Source organism: Dermacentor albipictus, chromosome 4 (genome assembly GCF_038994185.2).
Source record: "Dermacentor albipictus isolate Rhodes 1998 colony chromosome 4, USDA_Dalb.pri_finalv2, whole genome shotgun sequence".
Classification (NCBI taxonomy): Eukaryota; Metazoa; Arthropoda; class Arachnida; order Ixodida; family Ixodidae; genus Dermacentor; species Dermacentor albipictus.
Genome location: NC_091824.1, coordinates 107,635,850 through 107,650,432, shown reverse-complemented (window position 1 = coordinate 107,650,432; position 14,583 = coordinate 107,635,850). Strand labels below are relative to the sequence as shown.

General features: G+C 46.0%; 2 protein-coding genes across 2 annotated transcripts; both read left to right on the top strand.

The window, feature by feature from the left end:
* Nucleotides 1-1,660: 1,660 nt before the first annotated feature.
* LOC139059549 (integumentary mucin C.1-like) lies at nucleotides 1,661-7,439 on the top strand. Its single transcript, XM_070537976.1, has 4 exons — nucleotides 1,661-1,686; nucleotides 2,121-2,308; nucleotides 4,274-4,540; nucleotides 7,294-7,439. Exons 1-4 carry the CDS (start codon nucleotides 1,661-1,663, stop codon nucleotides 7,437-7,439), a joined length of 627 nt encoding a protein of 208 aa, XP_070394077.1.
* An 868-nt stretch (nucleotides 7,440-8,307) lies between these two features.
* LOC139059548 (uncharacterized) lies at nucleotides 8,308-12,521 on the top strand. Its single transcript, XM_070537975.1, has 5 exons — nucleotides 8,308-8,464; nucleotides 8,993-9,190; nucleotides 9,623-9,916; nucleotides 11,897-12,094; nucleotides 12,376-12,521. Exons 1-5 carry the CDS (start codon nucleotides 8,308-8,310, stop codon nucleotides 12,519-12,521), a joined length of 993 nt encoding a protein of 330 aa, XP_070394076.1.
* Nucleotides 12,522-14,583: the final 2,062 nt, after the last annotated feature.

The following is a 14,583-nucleotide window of genomic DNA, read 5'->3' as shown; positions in this document are numbered from 1 at the left end:
ACCACGCCAGAAACAACTAAGCTTACGCAGCAGGAAACTACCACTACGACCACAACAACCTCTCGCGCAAAGACTACAACGCCTTCCTCCGCAGCACAAAACAACAGCACATCTACTGCGGCTATAAGCAGTTCGACGATCGGAGCATCCACGAATTTTCAAAACATAACTACTCTTACCGAACGTACCTCCACGAGTGGAACCGAAAATGGAAATATTCAAGACAAAAATAATGTGACAGTAGGCGGTTCTAGCACTCGATCTCTTACAAGCGCAACAGACGAAAGTACAAGTTCGACGTCAGAAGACTCTCGCGGAACCACGAGCTCCACTGAAGTGATCGGAAACGATACCGCAAAACTTACAACCGCTGAAACCACCAGCAGTGGTACACGTCAGCAAAAGACCACAACGACTACAACAACTACTATAACCACGACTACAAAATATTTTACTACGCCATCTAACAGTACTTCAGGTACAGTTAGAAGCACTTCTACAGAGGGAACTTCCGCTAACCACGAACGCTTAACTACCAAGAACGAAAGTAGGTCTACGATAAGTACAGCAAATACAGATGCTGCGGAATTCAAAAATGCGACGACCGACGGTTCTTTCACCCGCTATGTTGCAAACGAAACAGAAGATAAACCTACTTTGCCACCTAGCGAATCTCACCGAGCAGACAACTCCAGTAAAGCCTCAGAACCTACAACAGTGCAAACCACCACGCCAGAAACAACTAAGCTTACGCAGCAGGAAACTACCACTACGACCACAACAACCTCTCGCGCAAAGACTACAACGCCTTCCTCCGCAGCACAAAACAACAGCACATCTACTGCGGCTATAAGCAGTTCGACGATCAGAGAATCCACGAATTTTAAAAACATAACTACTCTTAGCCAACGTACCTCCACGAGTGGAACCGAAAATGGAAATCATCAAGACAACAATAATGTGACAGTGGGCGGTTCTAGCACTCGCTCTCTTACAAGCGGAAAAGACGAAAGTACAAGTTCGACGTCAGAAGACTCTCGCGGAACCATGAGCCCCACTGAAGCGATCAGAAACGATACCGCAAAACTTACCACTCCTGAAACCACCAGTAATAATACGAGTCAGCAAAAGACCACAACGACTACAACAACTACTATAACCACGACTACAACATATTTTACTACGCCATCTAACAGTACTTCAGGTACAATTAGAAGCACCTCTACAGAAGGAACTTCGTCTGATCACGTACGCTTAACTAAGAAGAACGATAATAGGTCTACGATAAGCACAGAGAAAACAGATGCTCCGGAATTTGAAAATGGGACGGCCGACGGTTCTTTCACCCGCTATGTTGCAAACGAAACAGAAGATAAACCTACTTTGCCACCTAGCGGATCTCACCGAGCAGACAACTCCAGTAAAGCCTCAGAACCTACAACAGAGCAAACCACCACGCCAGAAGCAACTAACCTTACGCAGCAGGAAACTACCACTACGACCACAACAACCTCTCGCGCAAAGACTACAACGCCTTCCTCCGCAGCACAAAACAACAGCACATCTACTGCGGCTATAAGCAGTTCGACTATCGGAGCATCCACGAATTTTCAAAACATAACTACTCTTAGCGAACGTACCTCCACGAGTGGAACCGAAAATGCAAATATTCAAGACAACAATAATGTGAGAGTAGGCGGTTCTAGCACTCGCTCTCTTACAAGCGGAAAAGACGAAAGTACAAGTTCGACGTCAGAAGACTCTCGCGGAACCATGAGCCCCACTAAAGCGATCAGAAACGATACCGCAAAACTTACCACTGCTGAAACCACCAATAATAATACGAGTCAGCAAAAGACCACAACGACTACAACAACTACTATAACCACGACTACAACATATTTTACTACGCCATCTAACAGCACGTCAGGTACAGTTAGAAGCACCTCTACAGAAGGAACTTCGTCTGATCACGTGCGCTTAACTAAGAAGAACGATAGTAGGTCTACGATAAGCACAGAGAAAACAGATGCTCCGGAATTTGAAAATGGGACGGTCGACGGTTCTTTCACCCGCTATGTTGCAAACGAAACAGAAGATAAACCTACTTTGCCACCTAGCGGATCTCACCGACCAGACAACTCCAGTAAAGCCTCAGAACCTACAACAGTGCAAACCACCACGCCAGAAACAACTAAGCTTACGCAGCAGGAAACTACCACTACGACCACAACAACCTCTCGCGCAAAGACTACAACGCCTTCCTCCGCAGCACAAAACAACAGCACCTCTACTGCGGCTATAAGCAGTTCGACGATCGGAGCATCCACGAATTTTCAAAACATAACTACTCTTAGCGAACGTACCTCCACGAGTGGAACCGAAAATGGAAATATTCAAGACAACAATAATGTGACAGTAGGCGGTTCTAGCACTCGATCTCTTACAAGCGCAACAGACGAAAGTACAAGTTCGACGTCAGAAGACTCTCGCGGAACCACGAGCTCCACTGAAGTGATCGGAAACGATACCGCAAAACTTACAACCGCTGAAACCACCAGCAGTGGTACACGTCAGCAAAAGACCACAACGACTACAACAACTACTACAACCACGACTACAAAATATTTAACTACGCCATCTAACAGTACTTCAGGTACAGTTAGAAGCACTTCTACAGAGGGAACTTCCGCTAACCACGAACGCTTAACTACCAAGAACGAAAGTAGGTCTACGATAAGTACAGCAAATACAGATGCTGCGGAATTCAAAAATGCGACGACCGACGGTTCTTTCACCCGCTATGTTGCAAACGAAACAGAAGATAAACCTACTTTGCCACCTAGCGAATCTCACCGAGCAGACAACTCCAGTAAAGCCTCAGAACCTACAACAGTGCAAACTACCACGCCAGAAGCAACTAACCTTACGCAGCAGGAAACTACCACTACGACCACAACAACCTCTCGCGCAAAGACTACAACGCCTTCCTCCGCAGCACAAAACAACAGCACATCTACTGCGGCTATAAGCAGTTCGACGATCGGAGCATCCACGAATTTTCAAAACATAACTACTCATAGCGAACGTACCTCCACGAGTGGAACCGAAAATGGAAATCATCAAGACAACAATAATGTGACAGTAGGCGGTTCTAGCACTCGCTCTTTTACAAGCGGAAAAGACGAAAGTACAAGTTCGACGTCAGAAGACTCTCGCGGAACCATGAGCCCCACTGAAGCGATCAGAAACGATACCGCAAAACTTACCACTCCTGAAACCACCAGTAATAATACGAGTCAGCAAAAGACCACAACGACTACAACAACTACTATAACCACGACTACAACATATTTTACTACGCCATCTAACAGTACTTCAGGTACAATTAGAAGCGCCTCTACAGAAGAAACTTCGTCTGATCACGTGCGCTTAACTAGGAAGAACGAAAGTAGGTCTACGATAAGCACAGCAAATACAGATGCTCCGGAATTCAAAAATGCGACGACCGACGCTTCTTTCACCCGCTATGTTGCTCACGAAACAGAAGATAAACCTACTTTGCAACCTAGAGGATCTCAGCGAGCAGACAACACCAGTAAAGCCTCAGAACCCACAACAGTGCAAACCACCACGCCAGAAACAACTAAGCTTACGCAGCAGGAAACTACCACTACGACCACAACAACCTCTCGCGCAAAGACTACAACGCCTTCCTCCGCAGCAGAAAACAACAGCACATCTACTGCGGCTATAAGCAGTTCGACGATCGGAGCATCCACGAATTTTCAAAACATAACTACTCATAGCGAACGTAGCTCCACGAGTGGAACCGAAAATGCAAATATTCAAGACAACAATAATGCGACAGTAGGCGGTTCTAGCAGTCGCTCTCTTACAAGCGGAAAAGACGAAAGTACAAGTTCGACGTCAGAAGACTCTCGCGGAACCATGAGCCCCACTGAAGCGATAAGAAACGATACCGCAAAACTTACCACTCCTGAAACCACCAGTAATAATACGAGTCAGCAAAAGACCACAACGACTACAACAACTACTATAATCACGACTACAACATATTTTACTACGCCATCTAACAGTACTTCAGGTACAATTAGAAGCGCCTCTACAGAAGAAACTTCGTCTGATCACGTGCGCTTAACTAGGAAGAACGAAAGTAGGTCTACGATAAGCACAGCAAATACAGATGCTCCGGAATTCAAAAATGCGACGACCGACGCTACTTTCACCCGCTATGTTGCTCACGAAACAGAAGATAAACCTACTTTGCAACCTAGAGGATCTCAGCGAGCAGACAACACCAGTAAAGCCTCAGAACCCACAACAGTGCAAACCACCACGCCAGAAACAACTAAGCTTACGCAGCAGGAAACTACCACTACGACCACAACAACCTCTCGCGCAAAGACTACAACGCCTTCCTCCGCAGCAGAAAACAACAGCACATCTACTGCGTCTATAAGCAGTTCGACGATCGAAGCATCCACGAATTTTGAAAACATAACTACTCTTAGCCAACGTACCTCCACGAGTGGAACCGAAAATGCAAATATTCAAGACATCAATAATGTGACAGCAGGCGGTTCTAGCACTCGCTCTTTTACAAGCGGAAATGACGAAAGTACAAGTTCGACGTCAGAAGACTCTCGCGGAACCATGAGCTCCACTGAAGCGATCAGAAACGATACCGCAAAACTTACCACTGCTGAAACCACCAGTAATAATACGAGTCAGCAAAAGACCACAACGACTACAACAACTACTATAACCACGACTACAACATATTTTACTACGCCATCTAACAGTACGTCAGGTACAGTTAGAAGGACCTCTACAGAAGGAACTTCGTCTGATCACGTGCGCTTAACTAAGAAGAACGATAGTAGGTCTACGATAAGCACAGAGAAAACAGATCCTCCGGAATTTGAAAATGGGACGGTCGACGGTTCTTTCACCCGCTATGTTGCAAACGAAACAGAAGATAAACCTACTTTGCCACCTAGCGGATCTCACCGAGCAGACAACTCCAGTAAAGCCTCAGAACCTACAACAGAGCAAACCACCACGCCAGAAAAAACTAAGCTTACGCAGCAGGAAACTACCACTACGACCACAACAACCTCTCGCGCAAAGACTACAACGCCTTCCTCCGCCGCACAAAACAACAGCACATCTACTGCGGCTATAAGCAGTTCGACGATCGGAGAATCCACGAATTTTAAAAACATAACTACTCTTAGCGAACGTACCTCCACGAGTGGAACCGAAAATGCAAATATTCAAGACAACAATAATGTGAGAGTAGGCGGTTCTAGCACTCGCTCTCTTACAAACGGAAAAGACGAAAGTACAAGTTCGACGTCAGAAGACTCTCGCGGAACCATGAGCTCCACTGAAGCGATCAGAAACGATACCGCAAAACTTACCACTGTTGAAACCACCAGTAATAATACGAGTCAGCAAAACACCACAACGACTACAACAACTACTATAACCACGACTACAACATATTTTACTAGGCCATCTAACAATACTTCAGGTACAGTTAGAAGCACCTCTACAGAGGGAACTTCCGCTAACCACGAACGCTTGACTACGAAGAACGAAAGTAGGTCTACGATAAGTACAGCAAATAGAGATGCTGCGGAATTCAAAAATGCGACGACCGACGGTTCTTTCACCCGCTATGTTGCAAACGAAACAGAAGATAAACCTACTTTGCCACCTAGCGGATCTCACCGAGCAGACAACTCCAGTAAAGCCTCAGAACCTACAACAGTGCAAACCACCACGCCAGAAAAAACTAAGCTTACGCAGCAGGAAACTACCACTACGACCACAACAACCTCTCGCGCAAAGACTACAACGCCTTCCTCCACCGCACAAAACAACAGCACATCTACTGCGGCTATAAGCAGTTCGACGATCGGAGAATCCACGAATTTTAAAAACATAACTACTCTTAGCGAACGTACCTCCACGAGTGGAACCGAAAATGCAAATATTCAAGACAACAATAATGTGAGAGTAGGCGGTTCTGGCACTCGCTCTCTTACAAGCGGAAAAGACGAAAGTACAAGTTCGACGTCAGAAGACTCTCGCGAAACCATGAGCCCCACTGAAGCGATCAGAAACGATACAGCAAAACTTACCACTGCTGAAACCACCAATAATAATACGAGTCAGCAAAAGACCACAACGACTACAACAACTACTATAACCACGACTACAACATATTTTACTACGCCATCTAACAGCACGTCAGGTACAGTTAGAAGCACCTCTACAGAAGGAACTTCGTCTGATCACGTGCGCTTAACTAAGAAGAACGATAGTAGGTCTACGATAAGCACGGAGAAAACAGATGCTCCGGAATTTGAAAATGGGACGGTCGACGGTTCTTTCACCCGCTATGTTGCAAACGAAACAGAAGATAAACCTACTTTGCCACCTAGCGGATCTCACCGAGCAGACAACTCCAGTAAAGCCTCAGAACCTACAACAGTGCAAACCACCACGCCAGAAACAACTAAGCTTACGCAGCAGGAAACTAGCACTACGACCACAACAACCTCTCGCGCAAAGACTACAACGCCTTCCTCCGCAGCACAAAACAACAGCAAATCTACTGCGGCTATAAGCAGTTCGATGATCAGAGAATCCACGAATTTTAAAAACATAACTACTCTTAGCGAACGTACCTCCACGAGTGGAACTGAAAATGCAAATATTCAAGACAACAATAATGTGAGAGTAGGCGGTTCTAGCACTCGCTCTCTTACAAGCGGAAAAGACGAAAGTACAAGTTCGACGTCAGAAGACTCTCGCGGAACCATGAGCCCCACTGAAGCAATCAGAAACGATACCGCAAAACTTACCACTGCTGAAACCACCAGTAATAATACGAGTCAGCAAAAGACAACAACGACTACAACAACTACTATAACCACGACTACAACATATTTTACTACGCCATCTAACAGTACGTCAGGTACAGTTAGAAGGACCTCTACAGAAGGAACTTCGTCTGATCACGTACGCTTAACTATGAAGAACGATAATAGGTCTACGATAAGCACAGAGAAAACAGATGCTCCGGAATTTGAAAATGGGACGGCCGACGGTTCTTTCACCCGCTATGTTGCAAACGAAACAGAAGATAAACCTACTTTGCCACCTAGCGGATCTCACCGAGCAGACAACTCCAGTAAAGCCTCAGAACCTACAACAGTGCAAACTACCACGCCAGAAGCAACTAACCTTACGCAGCAGGAAACTACCACTACGACCACAACAACCTCTCGCGCAAAGACTACAACGCCTTCCTCCGCAGCACAAAACAACAGCACATCTACTGCGGCTATAAGCAGTTCGACGATCGGAGCATCCACGAATTTTCAAAACATAACTACTCTTAGCGAACGTACCTCCACGAGTGGAACCGAAAATGGAAATCATCAAGACAACAATAATGTGACAGTAGGCGCTTCTAGCACTCGCTCTCTTACAAGCGGAAAAGACGAAAGTACAAGTTCGACGTCAGAAGACTCTCGCGGAACCATGAGCTCCACTGAAGCGATCAGAAACGATACCGCAAAACTTACCACTCCTGAAACCACCACTAATAATACGAGTCAGCAAAAGACCACAACGACTACAACAACTACTATAACCACGACTAACAAATATTTTACTAGGTCATCTAACAGTACTTCAGGTACAGTTAGAAGGACCTCTACAGAAGGAACTTCGTCTGATCACGTACGCTTAACTATGAAGAACGATAATAGGTCTACGATAAGCACAGAGAAAAAAGATGCTCCGGAATTTGAAAATGGGACGGCCGACGGTTCTTTCACCCGCTATGTTGCAAACGAAACAGAAGATAAACCTACTTTGCCACCTAGCGGATCTCACCGAGCAGACAACTCCAGTAAAGCCTCAGAACCTACAACAGTGCAAACCACCACGCCAGAAACAACTAAGCTTACGCAGCAGGAAACTACCACTACGACCACAACAACCTCTCGCGCAAAGACTACAACGCCTTCCTCCGCAGCACAAAACAACAGCATATCTACTGCGTCTATAAGCAGTTCGACGATTGGAGCATCCACGAATTTTCAAAACATACCTACTCTTAGCGAAGGTACCTCCACGAGTGGAACAGAAAATGCAAATAATCAAGACAACAATAATGTGACAGTAGGCGGTTCTAGCACTCGCTCTCTTACAAGCGGAAAAGACGAAAGTACAAGTTCGACGTCAGAAGACTCTCGCGGAACCATGCGCTCCACTGAAGCGATCAGAAACGATACCGCAAAACTTACCCCTGCTGAAACCACCAATAATAATACGAGTCAGCAAAAGACCACAACTACTACAACAACTATTATAACCACGACTACAACATATTTTACTACGCCATCTAACAGCACGTCAGGTACAGTTAGAAGCACCTCTACAGAAGGAACTTCGTCTGATCACGTGCGCTTAACTAAGAAGAACGATATTAGGTCTACGATAAGCACAGAGAAAACAGATGCTCCGGAATTTGAAAATGGGACGGTCGACGGTTCTTTCACCCGCTATGTTGCAAACGAAACAGAAGATAAACCTACTTTGCCACCTAGCGGATCTCACCGAGCAGACAACTCCAGTAAAGCCTCAGAACCTACAACAGTGCAAACCACCACGCCAGAAACAACTAAGCTTACGCAGCAGGAAACTACCACTACGACCACAACAACCTCTCGCGCAAAGACTACAACGCCTTCCTCCGCAGCACAAAACAACAGCACATCTACTGCGGCTATAAGCAGTTCGACGATCGGAGCATCCACGAATTTTCAAAACATAACTACTCTTAGCCAACGTACCTCCACGAGTGGAACCGAAAATGGAAATCATCAAGACAACAATAATGTGACAGTGGGCGGTTCTAGCACTCGCTCTCTTACAAGCGGAAAAGACGAAAGTACAAGTTCGACGTCAGAAGACTCTCGCGGAACCATGAGCCCCACTGAAGCGATCAGAAACGATACCGCAAAACTTGCCACTGCTGAAACCACCAATAATAATACGAGTCAGCAAAAGACCACAACGACTACAACAACTACTATAACCACGACTACAACATATTTTACTACGCCATCTAACAGCACGTCAGGTATAGTTAGAAGCACCTCTACAGAAGGAACTTCGTCTGATCACGTGCGCTTAACAAAGAAGAACGATAGTAGGTCTACGATAAGCACAGAGAAAACAGATGCTCCGGAATTTGAAAATGGGACGGTCGACGGTTCTTTCACCCGCTATGTTGCAAACGAAACAGAAGATAAACCTACTTTGCCACCTAGCGGATCTCACCGAGCAGACAACTCCAGTAAAGCCTCAGAACCTACAACAGTGCAAACCACCACGCCAGAAACAACTAAGCTTACGCAGCAAGAAAATACCACTACGACCACAACAACCTCCCGCGCAAAGAATACAACGCCTGCCTCCGCAGCACAAAACAACAGCACATCTACTCCGTCTATAAGCAGTTCGACGATTGGAGCATCCACAAATTTTCAAAACATACCTACTCTTAGCGAAGGTACCTCCACGAGTGGAACAGAAAATGGAAATCATCAAGACAACAATAATGTGACAGTGGGCGGTTCTAGCACTCGCTCTCTTACAAGCGGAAAAGACGAAAGTACAAGTTCGACGTCAGAAGACTCTCGCGGAACCATGAGCCCCACTGAAGCGATCAGAAACGATACCGCAAAACTTGCCACTGCTGAAACCACCAATAATAATACGAGTCAGCAAAAGACCACAACGACTACAACAACTACTATAACCACGACTACAACATATTTTACTACGCCATCTAACAGCACGTCAGGTATAGTTAGAAGCACCTCTACAGAAGGAACTTCGTCTGATCACGTGCGCTTAACAAAGAAGAACGATAGTAGGTCTACGATAAGCACAGAGAAAACAGATGCTCCGGAATTCAAAAATGGCTCGACCGACGGTTCTTTCACCCGCTATGTTGCAAACGAAACAGAAGATAAACCTACTTTGCCACCTAGCGGATCTCACCGAGCAGACAACACGAGTAAAGCCTCAGAACCCACAACAGTGCAACCCACCAAGCCAGAAACAAGTAAGCTTACGCAGCAGGAAACTACCACTACTACCACAACAACCTCTCGCGCAAAGACTACAACGCCTTCCTCCGCAGCACAAAACAACAGCACATCTACTGCGGCTATAAGCATTTCGACGATCGGAGCATCCACGAATTTTCAAAACCTAACTACTCTTAGCGAACGTACCTCCACGAGTGGAACCGAAAATGGAAATATTCAAGACAACAATAATTTGACAGTAGGCGGTTCTAGCACTCGATCTCTTACAAGCGCAACAGACGAAAGTACAAGTTCGACGTCAGAAGACTCTCGCGGAACCACGAGCTCCACTGAAGCGATCGGAAACGATACCGCAAAACTTACAACCGCTGAAACCACCAGTAGTGGTACACGTCAGCAAAAGACCACAACGACTACAACAACTACTATAACCACGACTACAAAATATTTGACTACGCCATCTAACAGTACTTCAGGTACAGTTAGAAGCACTTCTACAGAGGGAACTTCCGCTAACCACGAACGCTTAACTACGAAGAACGAAAGTAGGTCTACGATAAGTACAGCAAATACAGATGCTGCGGAATTCAAAAATGCGACGACCGACGGTTCTTTCACCGGCTATGTTGCTCACGAAACAGAAGATAAACCTACTTTGCAACCTAGAGGATCTCAGCGAGCAGACAACACCAGTAAACCCTCAGAACCCACAACAGTCCAAACCACCACGCCAGAAACAACTAAGCTTACGCAGCAGGAAATTACCACTACGACCACAACAACCTCTCGCGCAAAGACTACAACGCCTTCCCCCGCAGCACAAAACAACACCACATCTACTGCGGCTATAAGCAGTTCGACGATCGGAGCATCCACGAATTTTCTTAACATAACCTCTCTGAGCGAACATACCTCCACGAGTGGAACCGAAAATGCAAATATTCAAGACAACAATAATGTGACAGTAGGCGGTTCTAGCACTCGCTCTCTTACAAGCGGAAAAGACGAAAGTACAAGTTCGACGTCAGAAGACTCTCGCGGAACCATGAGCTCCACTGAAGCGATCAGAAACGATACCGCAAAACTTACCACTGCTGAAACCACCAATAATAATACGAGTCAGCAAAAGACCACAACGACTACAACAACTACTATAACCACGACTACAACATATTTTACTACGCCATCTAACAGCACGTCAGGTACAGTTAGAAGCACCTCTACAGAAGGAACTTCGTCTGATCACGTGCGCTTAACTAAGAAGAACGATAGTAGGTCTACGATAAGCACAGAGAAAACAGATGCTCCGGAATTTGAAAATGTGACGGTCGACGGTTCTTTCACCCGCTATGTTGCAAACGAAACAGAAGATAAACCTACTTTGCCACCTAGCGGATCTCACCGAGCAAACAACTCCAGTAAAGCCTCAGAACCTACAACAGTGCAAACCACCACGCCAGAAACAACTAAGCTTACGCAGCAGGAAACTACCACTACGACCACAACAACCTCTCGCGCAAAGACTACAACGCCTTCCTCCGCAGCACAAAACAACAGCACATCTACTGCGGCTATAAGCAGTTCCACGATCGGAGCATCCACGAATTTTCAAAACATAACTACTCTTAGCCAACGTACCTCCACGAGTGGAACCGAAAATGGAAATCATCAAGACAACAATAATGTGACAGTAGGCGGTTCTAGCACTCGCTCTCTTACAAGCGGAAAAGACGAAAGTACAAGTTCGACGTCAGAAGACTCTCGCGGAACCATGAGCCCCACTGAAGCGATCAGAAACGATACCGCAAAACTTACCCCTGCTGAAACCACCAATAATAATACGAGTCAGCAAAAGACCACAACGACTACAACAACTATTATAACCACGACTACAACATATTTTACTACGCCATCTAACAGCACGTCAGGTACAGTTAGAAGCACTTCTACAGAAGGAACTTCGTCTGATCACGTGCGCTTAACTAAGAAGAACGATAGTAGGTCTACGATCAGCCCAGAGAAAACAGATGCTCCGGAATTCAAAAATGGCTCGACCGACGGTTCTTTCACCCGCTATGCTGCTCACGAAACAGAAGATAAACCTACTTTGCAACCTAGAGGATCTCACCGAGCAGACAACACCAGTAAAGCCTCAGAACCCACAACAGTGCAACCCACCAAGCCAGAAACAACTAAGCTTACGCAGCAGGAAACTACCACTACGACCACAACAACCTCTCGCGCAAAGACTACAACGCCTTCCTCCGCAGCACAAAACAACAGCACATCTACTGCGGCTATAAGCAGTTCGACGATCGGAGCATCCAAGAATTTTCAAAACCTAACTACTCTTAGCGAACGTACCTCCACGAGTGGAACCGAAAATGGAAATATTCAAGACAACAATAATGTGACAGTAGGCGGTTCTAGCACTCGATCTCTTACAAGCGCAACAGACGAAAGTACAAGTTCGACGTCAGAAGACTCTCGCGGAAGCACGAGCTCCACTGAAGCGATCGGAAACGATACCGCAAAACTTACAACCGCTGAAACCACCAGTAGTGGTACACGTCAGCAAAAGACCACAACGACTACAACAACTACTATAACCACGACTACAAAATATTTGACTAGGCCATCTAACAGTACTTCAGGTACAGTTAGAAGCACTTCTACAGAGGAAACTTCCGCCAAACACGAACGCTTAACTACGAAGAACGAAAGTAGGTCTACGATAACTACAGCAAATACAGATGCTGCGGAATTCAAAAATGCGACGACCGACGGTTCTTTCACCCGCTATGTTGCTCACGAAACAGAAGATAAACCTACTTTGCAACCTAGAGGATCTCAGCGAGCAGACAACACCAGTAAACCCTCAGAACCCACAACAGTGCAAACCACCAAGCCAGAAACAACTAAGCTTACGCAGCAGGAAACTACCACTACGACCACAACAACCTCTCGCGCAAAGACTACAACGCCTTCCTCCGCAGCACAAAACAACGCCACATCTACTGCGGCTACAAGCAGTTCGACGATCGGAGCATCCACGAATTTTCTAAACATAACCTCTCTGAGCGAACATACCTCCACGAGTGGAACCGAAAATGCAAATATTCAAGACAACAATAATGTGACAGTAGGCGGTTCTAGCACTCGCTCTCTTACAAGCGGAAAAGACGAAAGTACAAGTTCGACGTCAGAAGACTCTCGCGGAACCATGAGCTCCACTGAAGCGATCAGAAACGATAGCGCAAAACTTACCACTGCTGAAACCACCAGTAATAATACGAGTCAGCAAAAGACAACAACGACTACAACAACTACTATAACCACGACTACAACATATTTTACTACGCCATCTAACAGTACGTCAGGTACAGTTAGAAGGACCTCTACAGAAGGAACTTCGTCTGATCACGTACGCTTAACTAAGAACGATAATAGGTATACGATAAGCACAGAGAAAACAGATGCTCCGGAATTCGAAAATGGGACGGCCGACGGTTCTTTCACCCGCTATGTTGCTCACGAAACAGAAGATAAACCTACTTTGACACCTAGCGGATCTCACCGAGCAGACAACTCCAGTAAAGCCTCAGAACCCACAACAGTGCAACCCACCAAGCCAGAAACAACTAAGCTTACGCAGCGGGAAACTACCACTACGACCACAACAACCTCTCGCGCAAAGACTACAACGCCTTCCTCCGCAGCACAAAACAACAGCACATCTACTGCGGCTATAAGCAGTTCGACGATCGGAGCATCCACGAATTTTCAAAACATAACTACTCTTAGCGAACGTACCTCCACGATTGGAACCGAAAATGGAAATATTCAAGACAACAATAATGTGACAGTAGGCGGTTCTAGCACTCGATCTCTTACAAGCGCAACAGACGAAAGTACAAGTTCGACGTCAGAAGACTCTCGCGGAACCACGAGCTCCACTGAAGCGATCGGAAAGGATACCGCAAAACTTACAACCGCTGAAACCACCAGTAGTGGTACACGTCAGCAAAAGACCACAACGACTACAACAACTGCTACAACCACGACTACAAAATATTTTACTACGCCATCTAACAGTACTTCAGGTACAGTTAGAAGCACTTCTACAGAGGGAACTTCCGCTAACCACGAACGCTTAACTACGAAGAACGAAAGTAGGTCTACGATAAGTACAGCAAATACAGATGCTGCGGAATTCAAAAATGCGACGACCGACGGTTCTTTCACCCGCTATGTTGCTCACGAAACAGAAGATAAACCTACTTTGCAACCTAGAGGATCTCAGCGAGCAGACAACACCAGTAAACCCTCAGAACCCACAACAGTGCAAACCACCACGCCAGAAACAACTAAGCTTACGCAGCAGGAAACTACCACTACGACCACAACAACCTCTCGC